The sequence below is a fragment of the Phodopus roborovskii genome, unplaced genomic scaffold, assembly GCF_943737965.1.
Source record: "Phodopus roborovskii unplaced genomic scaffold, PHOROB, whole genome shotgun sequence".
Taxonomy (NCBI): Eukaryota; Metazoa; Chordata; class Mammalia; order Rodentia; family Cricetidae; genus Phodopus; species Phodopus roborovskii.
The window spans coordinates 16476872-16490571 of record NW_026126563.1 but is presented as its reverse complement, the minus strand read 5'-3'; the positions used below and the strand labels follow the sequence as shown (position 1 = coordinate 16490571).

At 43.3% G+C, this 13700-nt stretch overlaps 1 protein-coding gene across 2 annotated transcripts; it reads left to right on the top strand.

The window, feature by feature from the left end:
• Window positions 1-836: 836 nt before the first annotated feature.
• Window positions 837-10980, top strand: Aqp4 (aquaporin 4). 2 transcript variants are annotated; one of them, XM_051202136.1, is made up of 6 exons: window positions 837-892; window positions 3320-3734; window positions 5210-5374; window positions 5869-5949; window positions 9660-9920; window positions 10937-10980. In XM_051202136.1, the coding sequence occupies exons 2-6, from the start codon at window positions 3354-3356 to the stop codon at window positions 10940-10942; spliced, it is 894 nt and encodes a 297-aa protein (XP_051058093.1). In that variant the 5' UTR covers window positions 837-892; window positions 3320-3353; the 3' UTR covers window positions 10943-10980. The 2 variants fall into 2 exon arrangements, with proteins under 2 accessions (XP_051058093.1, XP_051058092.1); XM_051202135.1 differs by lacking the exon at window positions 10937-10980 and having other exon boundaries at window positions 840-892; window positions 9660-10156.
• The last annotated feature ends 2720 nt before the right edge of the window (window positions 10981-13700 follow it).

Here is a 13700-nt window from a genome sequence, read left to right as displayed (position 1 = left end):
GCTTTAAGGAAACAATGCTGCACACTAAAAGATGAAACTTTCTTTGCAGCTATCTGCGTCTTCTCATACAGAATCTAGAGGGTGACAACAGGTGGGGGCATCTTTTAAGCTTGGGGACTAAGTTCAGGCACAGGAGTAGCACAGAAGGGAAAAAAAACAAGGGATGCTTTTAGCCTGGGAATTTGCTCTGTAATATTTTTCATTAGAATACTTACTCACCGGGGAACTGTCCAGGAGTGGATGAGACAGTGTATTCAGTAGAAAGTAGCATGTCCGGTTCATTGCAGCCCCATCATATCAACAAAACCCTCTTTGTTCTGAGGGGGGGGACCAAAACAGCAAAAACAAATCTTGTTGGTCCATTTCCTATGAATGTAAGCACATCAGGGCACCTTGATCGTGGGGCTCTGAGACCAGTGCTGGGGAGATTCCCACAAAGACAGAGGAGTACACACATGCTAAATGTTTGGACATCCGCAGCTTGCCCAGGCTGCTTTGGGAGATCGGATTGTTTGCTGTGGGTTTTAAGAAAAAGAGGGAGCTAAAACCATTTTAAGGTTTCTATTTGTGGTTTGCAGACTTGGGTGTCTTGTTGCCTTTTCAGTTTCTCTGATGAAAATTTGAAGTTCAAAGAGCAACTAAGTTTCTTGCTTCGGTCCCTGGAGAGGGGACAGGTGTGTGCTCGGAGAGGTGACAAAGGGGTGGTAGAGAGAGGCTGGCCTTTTGCAGGACCGCCTCCCCTGGGTGCTCTGCCACTGAGCGGGGACTGTTTCCTGCCCACCCAGCTCCCTTCACTTCCTGCCTGGCCCTCTTTCCCCTGGGTGGGATTGTAGAAGACAGCGCTGACATAGCACTTTGCCCTTCTGTCACCTGGCTACCACCTGGGCTGCTGGTGAGTTCAGAAGTGACTCTCCTCACTCCTTTTGCAATGTGAATTCTCGGGGCTCTTCCCTCTTGGGGGCCTTTCTAATGACTCCCCAGGGGCGCCCTCTCTGCCCCATTCCAACTGGGGTTTGTCTCTATATTGTCCTCCTCTGAGGCATAGTCAGCACTGTCCCAGCTGGGGCCTTTCATAATTGTATGATTCTCTTAGAGGACTTCGCTGGGGCAGGGGGCATTTGGGGTGCAGCTGGCTGCTCCATCGTGGGTGGGTGAGCATGAGCGCAGCATGCTTTCCCTTTCCAGGTCAGAAGGAAAGCCCCTTCCCCTTTCCAGGTCAGAAGGAAAGCCCCATAGCCAAACTAACAGCAAAGCAGAAGTCCTACAGGGTTTCCTCACTTTCCGCACAGAACCCAGGCTCCCTGGGCCAGTGAGTGATGTCCAAAAGATAAGAACCTCACAATTCTACCCTCCTTGAGCTCTTGGTTTTCCAGCCTACATAGGCTACTGTGCCAAATGCTGCCTGTCTGCCTTATTACAAATGAGGGACAAAAAAAAATGAATGTCTTAGGTAAGGATGCAAAGGATATCTTCCAAGCGAGGGATGGGGGTGTTCATTTCTGGCACTGGTGTCCCCCAACCCCACAACCCCACCCTCTTCAACTCCAAAGATCTGAAGGCCGTAAAGAAGGGAGCCAGCAAGAGGAAAGGAACTCCCTTCCCAAAGGCTGCTGGGGCATCTCTCACTTCCTGAGCCCCTTCCTTCCCTCACCTCCTCTTCACTTCCCCACCTCCACAAGCTCTTCAAGATGAGGCATGTAATGCTCGGGGCCAAACCCATGGGAGAGAAGTCCTCAGTAAGAAGCCCCATGACCCTCCCCACAGAGCCTCTGCACTGTTTCCTGACACGCCCCCTTTTCTTGCTAATCTTCCTAGCCCTGTGCCCTGTGGGTGGGTAAAGTTCATGGGACTGGCTTACTTACTCCAGACTCCAGGAGCTTGGAGGAACAGGTGTTTGGGAGAGCTGCCGCATTAATGATTAGGGGAGGACCACAGGGCGCCCGCCCGCAGAGGCACTATCCTGCCTCGACAACCCTTTTAAAAGCTCCCCTCTCTGGTGCCTGCCCCCTCTGACAGCTACTTCTTTCTGTCTGTTCACCTGGCCACTGCCTGGCAGCCTGGCACCAGCGTGGATTGCCCACAGCTCCGCCCTTCCAGAGCCTCTCAGGCTCCCCCCTGGGGATTGAGATTGTCACATCCCAGTGTCCCAGTGCTGCAAGCCCAGATCTGCCCAGGGGCTAGGGCGCAGATGCCCCTCCGAGTCCCAAGCTACTGCTGCCTGCAGTATGCCACCTCCTTGGCCAGGGCAACAGCAGGAGTGTCCCTGTCCCAGCCTGTCCCCGGGGCCCACGCCAAGTACCAGAAGCAACTCTGCCCTCCACGAGTTTACCTTCCCAAGACATGCAGTCCCAGCTTCCTCTAAAATCCCCAAATCCAGACCTTTTTTAGGACAAGCGTACAAACCCATTTCCAAATGCCCCTTTGAAGCCACAAAAAACCTGGAAAAGATCTGCTTCTTTAAGATATATTTTTCTCTCTCTTTTTTCAGAAAAAAAAAGTTATTTTTCTTTATTCTTCAGAAATGTATACATAAATGAGCACATCCACCCACATTGTCACCCTGTCCAACTCTCCCCATATTTCCACACCCCCAACCCCTGGGATGCCCTCATCCCGGGCATGGGAGCTTCTCCTCGAGGTGGGCAGCAGACGGTGCAGAGATGCTGCAGAGATGCACTGGGAGTCAGTGGGATACTAAGCGCTCCACCCTTCCTTCTTCCGCTGATTTAGTCTATGTGTGTGATGAGTGTTCTGCCTGCATGTATGTCTGTGCCACCTGGGTGCGGTGCCCATAGATGGCAGAAAAGGGCTCTGGGGCCTCTGGCAGTGAAGTCAAGTGGTAGACTGCCACCCTGTGGGCGCTGGGAACCAAACCCTGGTCCTCTACAAGAACAGCCAGGGCTCTTAACTGCTGAGCTATCCTCCCCCCACCCCCCGCCCTGCATGCCCCCTTCCCTTAAACTGCTTTCTATGCAAAACAAAAACACACCTGCAAAGTATACATTTTAAAGCTTACCTAAGGGAACGAACTCCCAGATAAACATATTTTATTCTTAAACTGTTAGGGAACTTGGTTGAGAAAGTTTTGTTTCTAGGGACAGGTGGGGTTGCTGTCTAGGGAACAGGAAATCCAAGATCATCCCAGAAGCAAGTTGAGGAGGCTCCCAGAAACATTCTGTCTTGGTTTGCAAAGAATGTTTGCAGCCCATCCCCAGTCTTCAAGACCAAAGACCTCACCCCCTCCACCAAATCTCAGTGCCCCTTCCAGCTGGAAAGCTAAGTGGATGGCTTCTGACTCTCACTTTATCCTTCCTTCCAGTAAGTGTGGACGTTCGTGCAATAGAGAGAGGATCATGGTGGCTTTCAAAGGGGTCTGGACTCAAGCTTTCTGGAAGGCGGTCGCAGCAGAATTCCTAGCCATGCTTATCTTCGTTTTGCTCAGCCTGGGATCCACCATCAACTGGGGTGGATCGGAAAACCCCTTACCTGTGGACATGGTCCTCATCTCCCTTTGCTTTGGACTCAGCATTGCCACCATGGTGCAGTGCTTTGGCCACATCAGTGGTGGCCACATCAACCCTGCTGTGACAGTGGCCATGGTATGCACAAGAAAGATCAGCATTGCCAAGTCTGTCTTCTACATCACTGCACAGTGCCTAGGGGCCATCATCGGAGCTGGTATCCTCTACCTGGTCACACCCCCCAACGTGGTAGGAGGCTTGGGAGTCACCACGGTGAGAACTCTTAGGTTCTTATTTCTGTCCTAGACTCCAGGCTTCTTGCAAACTCTGCTGAAAGGAGGCTCACTGGTCTGGGAGGCATTGATAAAAAGGCTAGATTAAGGAGCTAGGGCTATAGCTCAGTTTGTAGACTGCTTGCCTGGCTTGCAGTAGGTCCTGGGTTATAGTCCCAGCATTATGTGTATGAGGTATAGTGGCACACATCTACTGTACCAGCACTCTGGAAGTAAAGGCAGGAGAACAAGATCAAGGCCATCCTCAGCTACATATGGAGTTCAAAGCCAGTCTAGACTACATACAAACTTGTCTTTACAAAAAAAAAGTAGAAACCTATTGTGGTAGCTTTAAAAGTATACACAATAGAGCCAGGCATGGGTGTTGCCTGTAATCCCTGCACTTGGAACACTAAGGCAGGAGCATCAGGGGTCAAGGCCACCCTCTACTACATAGTGAAATTCTGTCTAGATAGAGGAAAATATTGAGAGGACATTATTTGAGTGATTTGAACATGATTAAAAAGATCTCAAAATGTTTTGTTTTGTTTTTCTCTCCCACCATAGTAATCACAGGAGTATGGTTTTGTTTTGTTTTGTTTGAGACAGGGCATCATATTCATTATCTAGCTCAGGCTGGCCTTGAACTTTTAGCAATCCTCCTGTCTCAGACTCCTATGTGCTGGGATTACAGGTGTAAATCAGCATGATTGAAGTGACTGTATTTTTATCTTAAGGCCTTACAATTATGTATTAGCAGGGGCAACCATGTGTTGCTTTGTGTGTAGGCGACTTTAGTTCTTCATAAAGTGTCATACCTTTCATCTCAGCTCTCAGTAGGCAGAAGCAGGCAGGTTTCTAAATTTGAAGCCAACCTGATCTACAAAGCAAGCACCAAGATAGCCAGGGCTACACAGAGAAACTCCAACTCAAAAAAGAAAAGAAAAGAAGGAAGGAAGGAAGGAAGGAAGGAAGGAAGGAAGGAAGGAAGAAAGAAAGAAAGAAAGAAAGAAAGAAAGAAAGAAAGAAAGGAAACACACAGTCATTTGATGTTCATGTTACTCTTTGTGGGTTGGCAGTTTTACTGGTTAGCTCTGCACCAGGGATGCCTTTAAATACATGGTTTATGTTTTAGTTGAGGTACCTAGGAACTAACCTAAGCCTAATTAATGAGTCTAATAATTGCCCTATAACATTATAAATCTCTGAGGAAAATCTTTTACACCCTAACTGCAGCAGTAACACATTTTGCTTGTGTTGCTAAAAACAACGTTCAGTGAAAACTCAGTCACTATAAAATTATCTGCAAATGAGTGTAAATCAATTACTTCTTTTTAGGAGGTGGAAGGCATGGAAATCTCAGCCTGATGCTGGTAGAAGACTCAACTTAACCATTGCTTCCTATGCAGATAGAATACACCCTTCAGACCTAGGCTCTTGCTTCAATTCTAATGGAGCATCTTTCTCTCTGTCTAGGTTCACGGGAATCTTACTGCTGGCCATGGACTCCTGGTGGAGTTGGTAATCACATTCCAGTTGGTGTTCACTATTTTTGCCAGCTGTGATTCCAAACGGACTGATGTTACTGGTTCAATTGCTTTAGCAATTGGATTTTCTGTCGCAATTGGACATTTGTTTGCAGTAAGTTTTAAGTTCATTTGAATAATTGATCATTTCATTTAGCCTCACCCTGAAGCAGGCCTGAAGATGCTGTTTATAGCGGAAGCTTTCTTCAGTTGTTTTTAGTATTAATCAGCTGGAAACACTGTACTGTTTCCTATGACAATCCTTTACCAATGTAGTCAGTGACCTAGCCAGTACAAAACTGCTGTAACATTTGCATAATCTCAAGAGTATCGTTTACTTCAGTGTTACCTTCTCCACAAATAAACACATTTTTTAAAATGGTCTGCCAACTAGCTGGACACATGCATGTACCATGTAGATTACACCATAAAATACACAGTCATTCATACCCCGCCATATCTGTTGATATTAAGTGATCGATAACTTTGCCAACTACAAAGTGGATAAATCTCAATGTTCCTCCGAGGAGACAGCAGCAGGTTGTAGCAATTGGCATCTATTAAGGCCTTGTTTCCAAATGTCTGAGGTTTTGTTCTTTTCCCCTGCAGATCAATTATACAGGGGCCAGCATGAATCCAGCCCGATCCTTTGGACCTGCAGTTATCATGGGAAATTGGGAAAACCACTGGGTAACTACTAAATCGATACACCCCATCTTCCTGAAGTTAGGAACAATTGTCCACGCGACTCTTTTTTATTGGCCTAAATTAGCTTCCTAGTTTCCATTGCTTTAACTCCAACTCTCAGCTTATTATTGCAATCTGTCACAGGAAGGAGAGACAGCCTAGCAGAATCCTGCTGCAAAAGATTTCATAGCGTTTGGTTCTAGGTCTTCACTGACAGCTGGGTTTTCTTGAATCATTAGTCTGGGCAGATGTGGGACAGACTGCAGCAAAATACTTGGTCCATGGGTTTCTTCTGCAGAATAAATTCAAATCTAAGAGTGTGCTTGAAAGCTTGGTTCATTCTGGGCACATCAGTGATAGGATAAAGTGTTGTTTACTGAAACTCTGCAGTGTTTAAATTGTGAAACAAAGCCTTCTTAGCAACAACAGAAAATAAAGTTTAATTTTAAGACAGAAAGAGTATCTCTTTCTGTCTTAAAGTGCCTATGACAAAGGTATTTACCATCCAAGTTTACATAAGCCTAACATAATTAATGGTATATAGGAGCTGGAAGCATATGGACTATGGATGGTACCAATGATGTAGATGTTTATGTCACTGTCACCACAGCTGTATCTAGAAAAATAAATGAGTTCCAAGAAGGTGCACTTTTTAATCCCAAAACTAAACTCTGTCAATCTGACCTAGAGTAGTGATAAACATAATCATTTTTGTTTCAATTGTTTCTATCAACAAAAGAATGTATGTCCTTTGAATTATGCACTACTGTGAAAGCCTCTCATGCATTAATTTAATTTACCTACAAATACTAGGAAAATATATTCATATGCAAGCTTGAAAATAGACCTAATTTTTATTGCCATTCATATATTGTGAATGTGCTTTCACATTTTGTAAAATTATGAATGTAACAATCTGTTGTTTGTGCTTTGATCTTATGCATATGGCTGCAATGGATTTAGTCACAACTAGTCAGGGATAGCATGACCCAGCAAAGGAGGAAAACATCACACCATAACTGTATAAATCCCCTTATACAAAATGTGTACTGAGCTGTTAAGACATAATTTGGGCACAGATATGCAAAATCTTGCACCAGACTGGTCATTTTGCCACTGATATTTCTGAAAAGACTACATTAACAAAATATGAGTTTAATTTCTCAGTATATGTGATATAAGTTGGTGTGTGTGTGTGTGTGTGTGTGTGTGTGTGTGCATTCACAAGTGTGAGTGTAGGCACACATGTCCTATGGCATTTGGAGGTCAGAGGACAACCTTGGATATCAGTTCTCATTTTCCACCTTGTGTGTAGCAAGGTCCCTCGCTGATCACCAGGCTAGCTGGTCCTGGGGAGTCTCCTATCTCCGCTTGCTTTTTCCTATGCTCCTGTGAGAACACAGCAATTGCAGACATGTGCTATGATATCTGGATTGTATGTGGGTCTCAGGGACCCACATCCTCACACTTGCATGGAGGCACTTAACCTACTGACCATTTCCCAGCCCCCAAATGGAAAGTTTGAAGGGGAAGTTTACACACAGTACAATAAATGAACAAGTTTTAATTAGGTGATGTAATGACAGTTTAGGAAGTTTTTAAAGAACACTTTTATGTAGTTTATGTGTTTTTCCTGTTTTCAGCAATAAAATTATTTCATAAAGATCGAAAAGCACTTTAAAGTTCCAGAACTTTGTGTGGGAATAGCAGTTTGGCACCAAGATTTGTTTCTGAGAACATGGAGCTAGCGATGTCCTCCAGAGTGTCATGGAAAGGGTAGTGATTGTTTAACAGCGGCTGTTCTCCTTGTGGGACTAGAGGCCTGTGAAGGAGCACAGATCTAATGAGACCTTCCCGAGGGAACAAAGAGCAAAGGCATTTAGAGGAGGGCTCTCATTTCTCCTCTGAAAGGGCACAGAGAAGATAAACTCTCCTTTGGGCTCTTTCATGTTCAAGATAAGGAGCGTGCTTGGTCCAGCAACTCTCAAAGCCATTTCCCCGTGCTCAGCTTCAGCTGTCCTTTGGGCTCTACAGTGAAGATGTCAAGTGCAGTTCATTTGCAGGTGGCGTTTTAAGCGAGACATGGGTATTTTTTTCAAATGAGAGAGCAAACAAAAAGTTGGTAAAAAAGGGTATCCTGAAGAAGTCGCGTAAACAAGAGATGTCATCTCAAGTCTGCGAGGTATGCCATCTTAAGTGAGCTTGTAACCTCCCAAACTGCCAACTTTCCAATCCACAGGAATGTAAGTTTTAATAGTACCTGTCTGTATCAAAGGTTATAATGAGATAAGAAAAGTGTTCAATGTAGTCTGTTCCAGTGCTCAGTAAACAGGGATCCGGTCCCAAATGACTCTGTTGACCAGCGCCTAACATTCTCGTGTGTGCCGTAAAGGCGTATTCCAGCCTAATCAGAGTGCAAGCGTAGTCCGTCCTGGGCGCATCAGTGATGTGATAAAATGTGCTGTTTACTGAAACTCTGTAGAGTCACTCATTAGTCCTTACCTACTCCCCACCCCTAAAGTCAGTACAGGTCTTCACTAAAGCTCAGTGCAGAGGGAACCACTCAGATGAGAAAGACAAAGAAACGACTTCCTCTCCAATTTTTAAAGAGGAAGATTATATACTATAAGGAAACTAATGAACAGCCAAGTCAGTGACATGCAGCTTTAGATCCTCTGGGAAGCAGGAACTGAACTGATTTCCGTGAGAGAAAACTACTAAGTGGAATTCCATTTAGTCCTCATGACCTTGTGAAGTGCATACGATAGCCCCTTCTTTGCAGATAAAGAAGTGAAGCCTACAAGTTAAGTCACTAGCGAAATAATCTAATTGGTAAAGTGTTTGCCCAGCATACAGTGAGCCCTTGGTTCTCTCTGCAGCTCCGTACACACTGGGCATGGTAGCACATGCCTGCAATCCCAGCATTCCAGAGGAAAAAAACTGAGGGATGAGTAGTTAGTTCAAGGCTATCCTCAGCTACATGGTGAGTTCAGCACAACCTGGGATACAAGAGACCTTGACTCTGAATGGAAAAAGGGCCTGACATAAGCACTCAGAACTGCTAAGTGGTGGAGCATGAACTGAATGTATTGTGCCATACTGAATACCATATAGTCTAAATGATTAAAAAGTCAAAGGGCTAAGATAGAATACATAAGAGAAACAGGCTCCAAAAATTCCATTTTCTTCTTATTTTAAAGAATTCCTAATAGAGTCTGACTAAGTTGTGGAACCATCAGTGAAGTGCTATTTTAGGTTAAGACTTTGCACAATGTTGATAAGCCTGATGTGATAGTACCCACCGATATTTTTCACATCCGTGATGCTAGGAATGGAAGACGTGTGTTCAAGGCCAGCTTGAGCTATGTAGTGAATCTTAAGAGCAGCCTGAGCTAGGCCTTGTCTTAAACAATAACAATAAAAATCACAACATTAAAAACACATTATTAAAATAAAGAAAATAGAAGGCATTATTCTCTCTTATGTTCTTTAATATCTTACAGATCTTTGGTGTAGACTTGGTATATTTTATCATTATTTTCAAGTCCATCTGTGTGTGTGTGTGTGTGTGTGTGTGTGACATAGTTGCTGCCTTAATTTAAATTCTATAGTCTATATTCAGTTAAATTCTATATTCATGGATTTCACAGTGAAACCACTGTTCACTTTTCTCTACTCATCTCCCATCTCCCCTTCTTCCATCTTTCCCCCAGATTTACTGGGTTGGACCAATAATAGGAGCTGTGCTGGCTGGTGCCCTTTATGAGTATGTCTTCTGTCCCGACGTGGAGCTCAAACGTCGCCTCAAGGAAGCCTTCAGCAAAGCGGCCCAGCAGACCAAAGGGAGCTACATGGAGGTAGAGGACAACAGGAGCCAAGTGGAGACTGAAGACTTGATTCTGAAACCTGGGCTGGTGCACGTAATTGACATTGACCGTGGAGAAGAGAAGAAGGGGAAAGACTCGTCTGGAGAGGTATTGTCTTCGGTATGACTAGAAGACAGCACTGAAGGCAGAAGAGACTCCCTAGAGCTGGCCTCCGATGTTGTGCCACCCATTAAGGAAACAGATTTGTTATAAATTAGCCATGTGCAGGTGTCTCGTTTCAGGTCTTATTACTCAGTTTAAACCACACATATTTTGCTATTATCAATGGGGGGAGGAAGAAACCTATAATGAATATGAAATTTAAAAAAGAAATATTTTTTTTAAAATGGCCCCAAAGCAAATATGCAAATAGTTTATCAAGTTCCCTTTCATTAATTACAACTAGAAATGTGTACCAAGGTTAGATCAAGTCTTGCCTTCAGAGCATGTGGGCACCTCTGTGAGGAAGTTGATATTGCCATCCTCACTTGAATATTGACCTCACTGGATTGATTTACCAATGACAAAATACAGTATGTCACAGTGCCATGCTCATTCAAGAGGGAAAAAAATGTAGTAAGATCTTTCATGAGCCATCCCTTACTTATAACTACCTCGAAGGAAAAAAACTTAGCAAGGGCCATCACTGATAAGCCATTTGTTTTCATATGGCAAATATCTGGCTGGAAGATCCCAACCCTGATTCATTATAATCCTTCTTCCTCCTCAAACTCCAAGAAACTGCAGGACTGAAGTCAAGAAATTTGTAAAGAATATTGATTTCTGCCCATTTATTAGCTCCATTTGATGAAACACGCCCATGGGACATAAAGTGAGGATCCAGGGTAGACAGAGCTATGGAGTCTAACGGAAGGCGGGGCAAAGGCCTTTCAACAGTCAGAGGGAAGACGATCTGTGCTCTGTCACCAAATGATTGGTCTGTTTTCAGTGCTATTCTTAATTGCACCACACAAGACTAACCACCTAGGCCTTTAATGCTGTCACTTACTTGCTAAAATGCATAGGCAAAATAGGGATGTGTTTGTCCTTCTGTTATCTATACTAGCTGAGATTAGCCGAGTCCTGCCTTTCTGTTGGTGTCTAAGCCCTGCTTATTCTTGAAGGTGTAAACTGTTCCTGCCCATCTCAACTTGTGATGCTGTCTCACGACATCTGTTGGTGATCTTCGCTGTGAGTGTAATAATACCTAGAGTGAATTAAAGTATGTGGCAGACAGGTACAACATGGTTGCCTAATAAAAGGGTAAGGAGACTGCCTCTGTTTCAAGCTCCCATATAATCCACCTTTCCTCTTGCATGTAGCTTAGTGTCTTTTTAAAGTATTTACCCTACTGCCTGGCTTATTTGTTAAAACCATTTGTTTTTCCCGTACTGCTCTGCCGTCCACCAATAGAATGCTGTGCGGAAACCCCAGATTCTACCGTCGTAACTGTCTAGTCTAGCACTGATCTAGACAATGTGCTGCAAATGTCAATTTCACTGAACAAAAGTTAGTAGTGGAAGAGAGAAGACCCATCTCTTCAAGGACTAGCTAGCTTATAAATAGCTGATAATCAAGGGCTTTCTTTTCCCAAGCACAGTTCCAACTGTGTGTGACTTCTTATTGTTAATGGCAGTTTTGTGTCTGTGACAACGAGATAATGGACCACTATTAAACCTGATTCTCTTCGGTGCTAGGAAACTGATGTGCAAGTCCCCAGACAGCCACAAGACCTGTGTATGCCTCTCAGTGCCACTGGGATATTTTATGGTAGCTGCTGGAAGCGCGGGTTCCGTTTTCAGGGTGTCAAAAATAATACATCAGACACGTAAATGCCCTAACAGAGTGGCACTCACAGAACCAGAGCAGAAACCTCCCAAGGGTGGTTTGTGCCCATTATTTCAAGAGTCTTCACAATACACCACGTAGGCTTAAGGTTTGGGTGCTCCAGTTGCAAAGGTGATATCCACCATCAACAAACGTGTCAGGTCAAAAGAAACTTAGCTAACACAAACAGCTAAGCAGATTTCTAATTACTCTTTCAAATGTCCTAGCCTGTGGTTATTTCTATTGTGCTGTATAGTTTACTTCATATGCATTTGCTTTAGCACTCACTTCCAGTGGCAGTATTCAGTATGGTAGAGGCTGCACAACAGTGAATCATGGCTTTGTGATTTGTTTTTTTTTTTTAAGAAACAAGCATATTATTTGATGAAAGTATATGACCCTCATTTGGGGTTTAAGCATGCCAATAATCTGTTCTGATTTTTCATTTTGCTCAACATTTAATAGAAGTATAATTTCTAGGACTGTCAAAGGGAGGCAACATGAATGTGAAAACTAAGACCGTGTCTTTACAATCGACCGTTTAAGGGGAAAGGGCTTCGGTATTCTTTATCTTTGCATAGGAGACAATATGTCTGGTGTTTCACTTAAGGCTCTGCCAGTAGAAACATAATGAAATTGTACCTTTCTAATGACATCTATGCAGCAGGGGTCCATCGCCTTGTGGATGGAGGGCACCAAATTAGCCAGTGTATTGGAGATCGGGGCGTTTTCTTTATTCCTTCCTTATTAATGAAGTGCAAAGTACAAACAGCATAGTGCTGCTCCCAAGAGACAACTCCTGGCGGATACACAGCAAAGAGATCAGAAAGGAAAAGTCAGGAAGACATGAAAGATTTATACAAGCCACGGAACAATGCCAACTGTGTTCCCTCAGGTGGAGAACACAGACACCCCCCAAATTTCAAGGTGGTCCGTACACTGATGATGCGCAGTCTGTCAAAACAGTGCAGGAAGGAGCCTTTTTTTTTTTTTTTTTTTTTCAAAAAAGATTTTGAGGGTTTCCTTCAGATGTAAGACTCAGATTTTAAATGTGTTCTTCTATTTTCTTCCAAAACCCTTTTCACATTTTACACTACAAAGAAAGTGTTTTCTGGAGACCAAGCCACTGGTAATTTTAATTGTTTCTGTCATTTGACACTACTCATAAAGCCTTTTCCTTTTGATCACTAGAGGGGTGTCCTACCACAGCTCACAGGCACTGCTGGCCACACCTTCCCTCTGCTGAAGATTTAATAGGTTAGAAATCTGTAAAATGTACATGACAGGAATGAGCTGATTCATTAGAGGTCAATTCCAAAGCACAGCTCTTCTAGATGAGTCCAAGCAACCACTGTACTGGTACCATCCTCAGGAATGGATGCAAAATCCCAAAACAGAGTAACAAATTAAGATGCTGGCCCTAATCCTTGCATGGCCCTTTGGTGCAACATGTTGACACCTATAAAACTTTCTTATCATAAGACCACAGGATATGTAAATCTAAAACATTTTGGACCTGATAGTTATTACATCTTTCCCCAGCAAACTCACAAGTGGAAATTATTAGGAAAGTATGGTTACTATATTAATAATAAAATTCACTTTCCTTACAACAATTTTTCTGAGTTCATATCTAGCTTTCAATGCTTTTCAGAAAACCCTCATAACACAAACCTTTGAAAACCATACTTCTGAGAAATAAATGTTAGACCTTTAACTTCAAAAATCAAAAACTGGGAATACTAATTTTTTTGCAAATAACTTCCCACAGCCTGTGAAAATATATACCCAACAAATATTATACAACACATGCTGTAGACACCAAATTTAAGAGCAGTTACAATGTTACTCTTCTAAGTCAAAAAAATCAAGAGCTGAAAAATATACGTAAGTTATATATCCCATTGTAATATATTTCTAGATTCTCTTCAGGACTGGTTGAATAAAACATGTGATTTATGGAAACATATTAACAATTATGTATCATTTTATGACCCAAATCACAATAAACTTGTAACTCATGATGAACTAAGCAAAATAAAATGAGTGCATGGTTATCTT

Excerpts from the sequence above, each read along its gene's own strand:
- Aqp4 (XM_051202135.1), top strand. The coding sequence starts at position 3,354 with ATGGTGGCTTTCAAAGGGGTCTGGACTCAAGCTTTCTGGAAGGCGGTC. Across the intron at positions 5,375-5,868 it reads CAATTGGACATTTGTTTGCA|ATCAATTATACAGGGGCCAG; the intron begins GTAAGTTTTAAG and ends TTTCCCCTGCAG. Across the intron at positions 5,950-9,659 it reads GAAATTGGGAAAACCACTGG|ATTTACTGGGTTGGACCAAT; the intron begins GTAACTACTAAA and ends TCTTTCCCCCAG.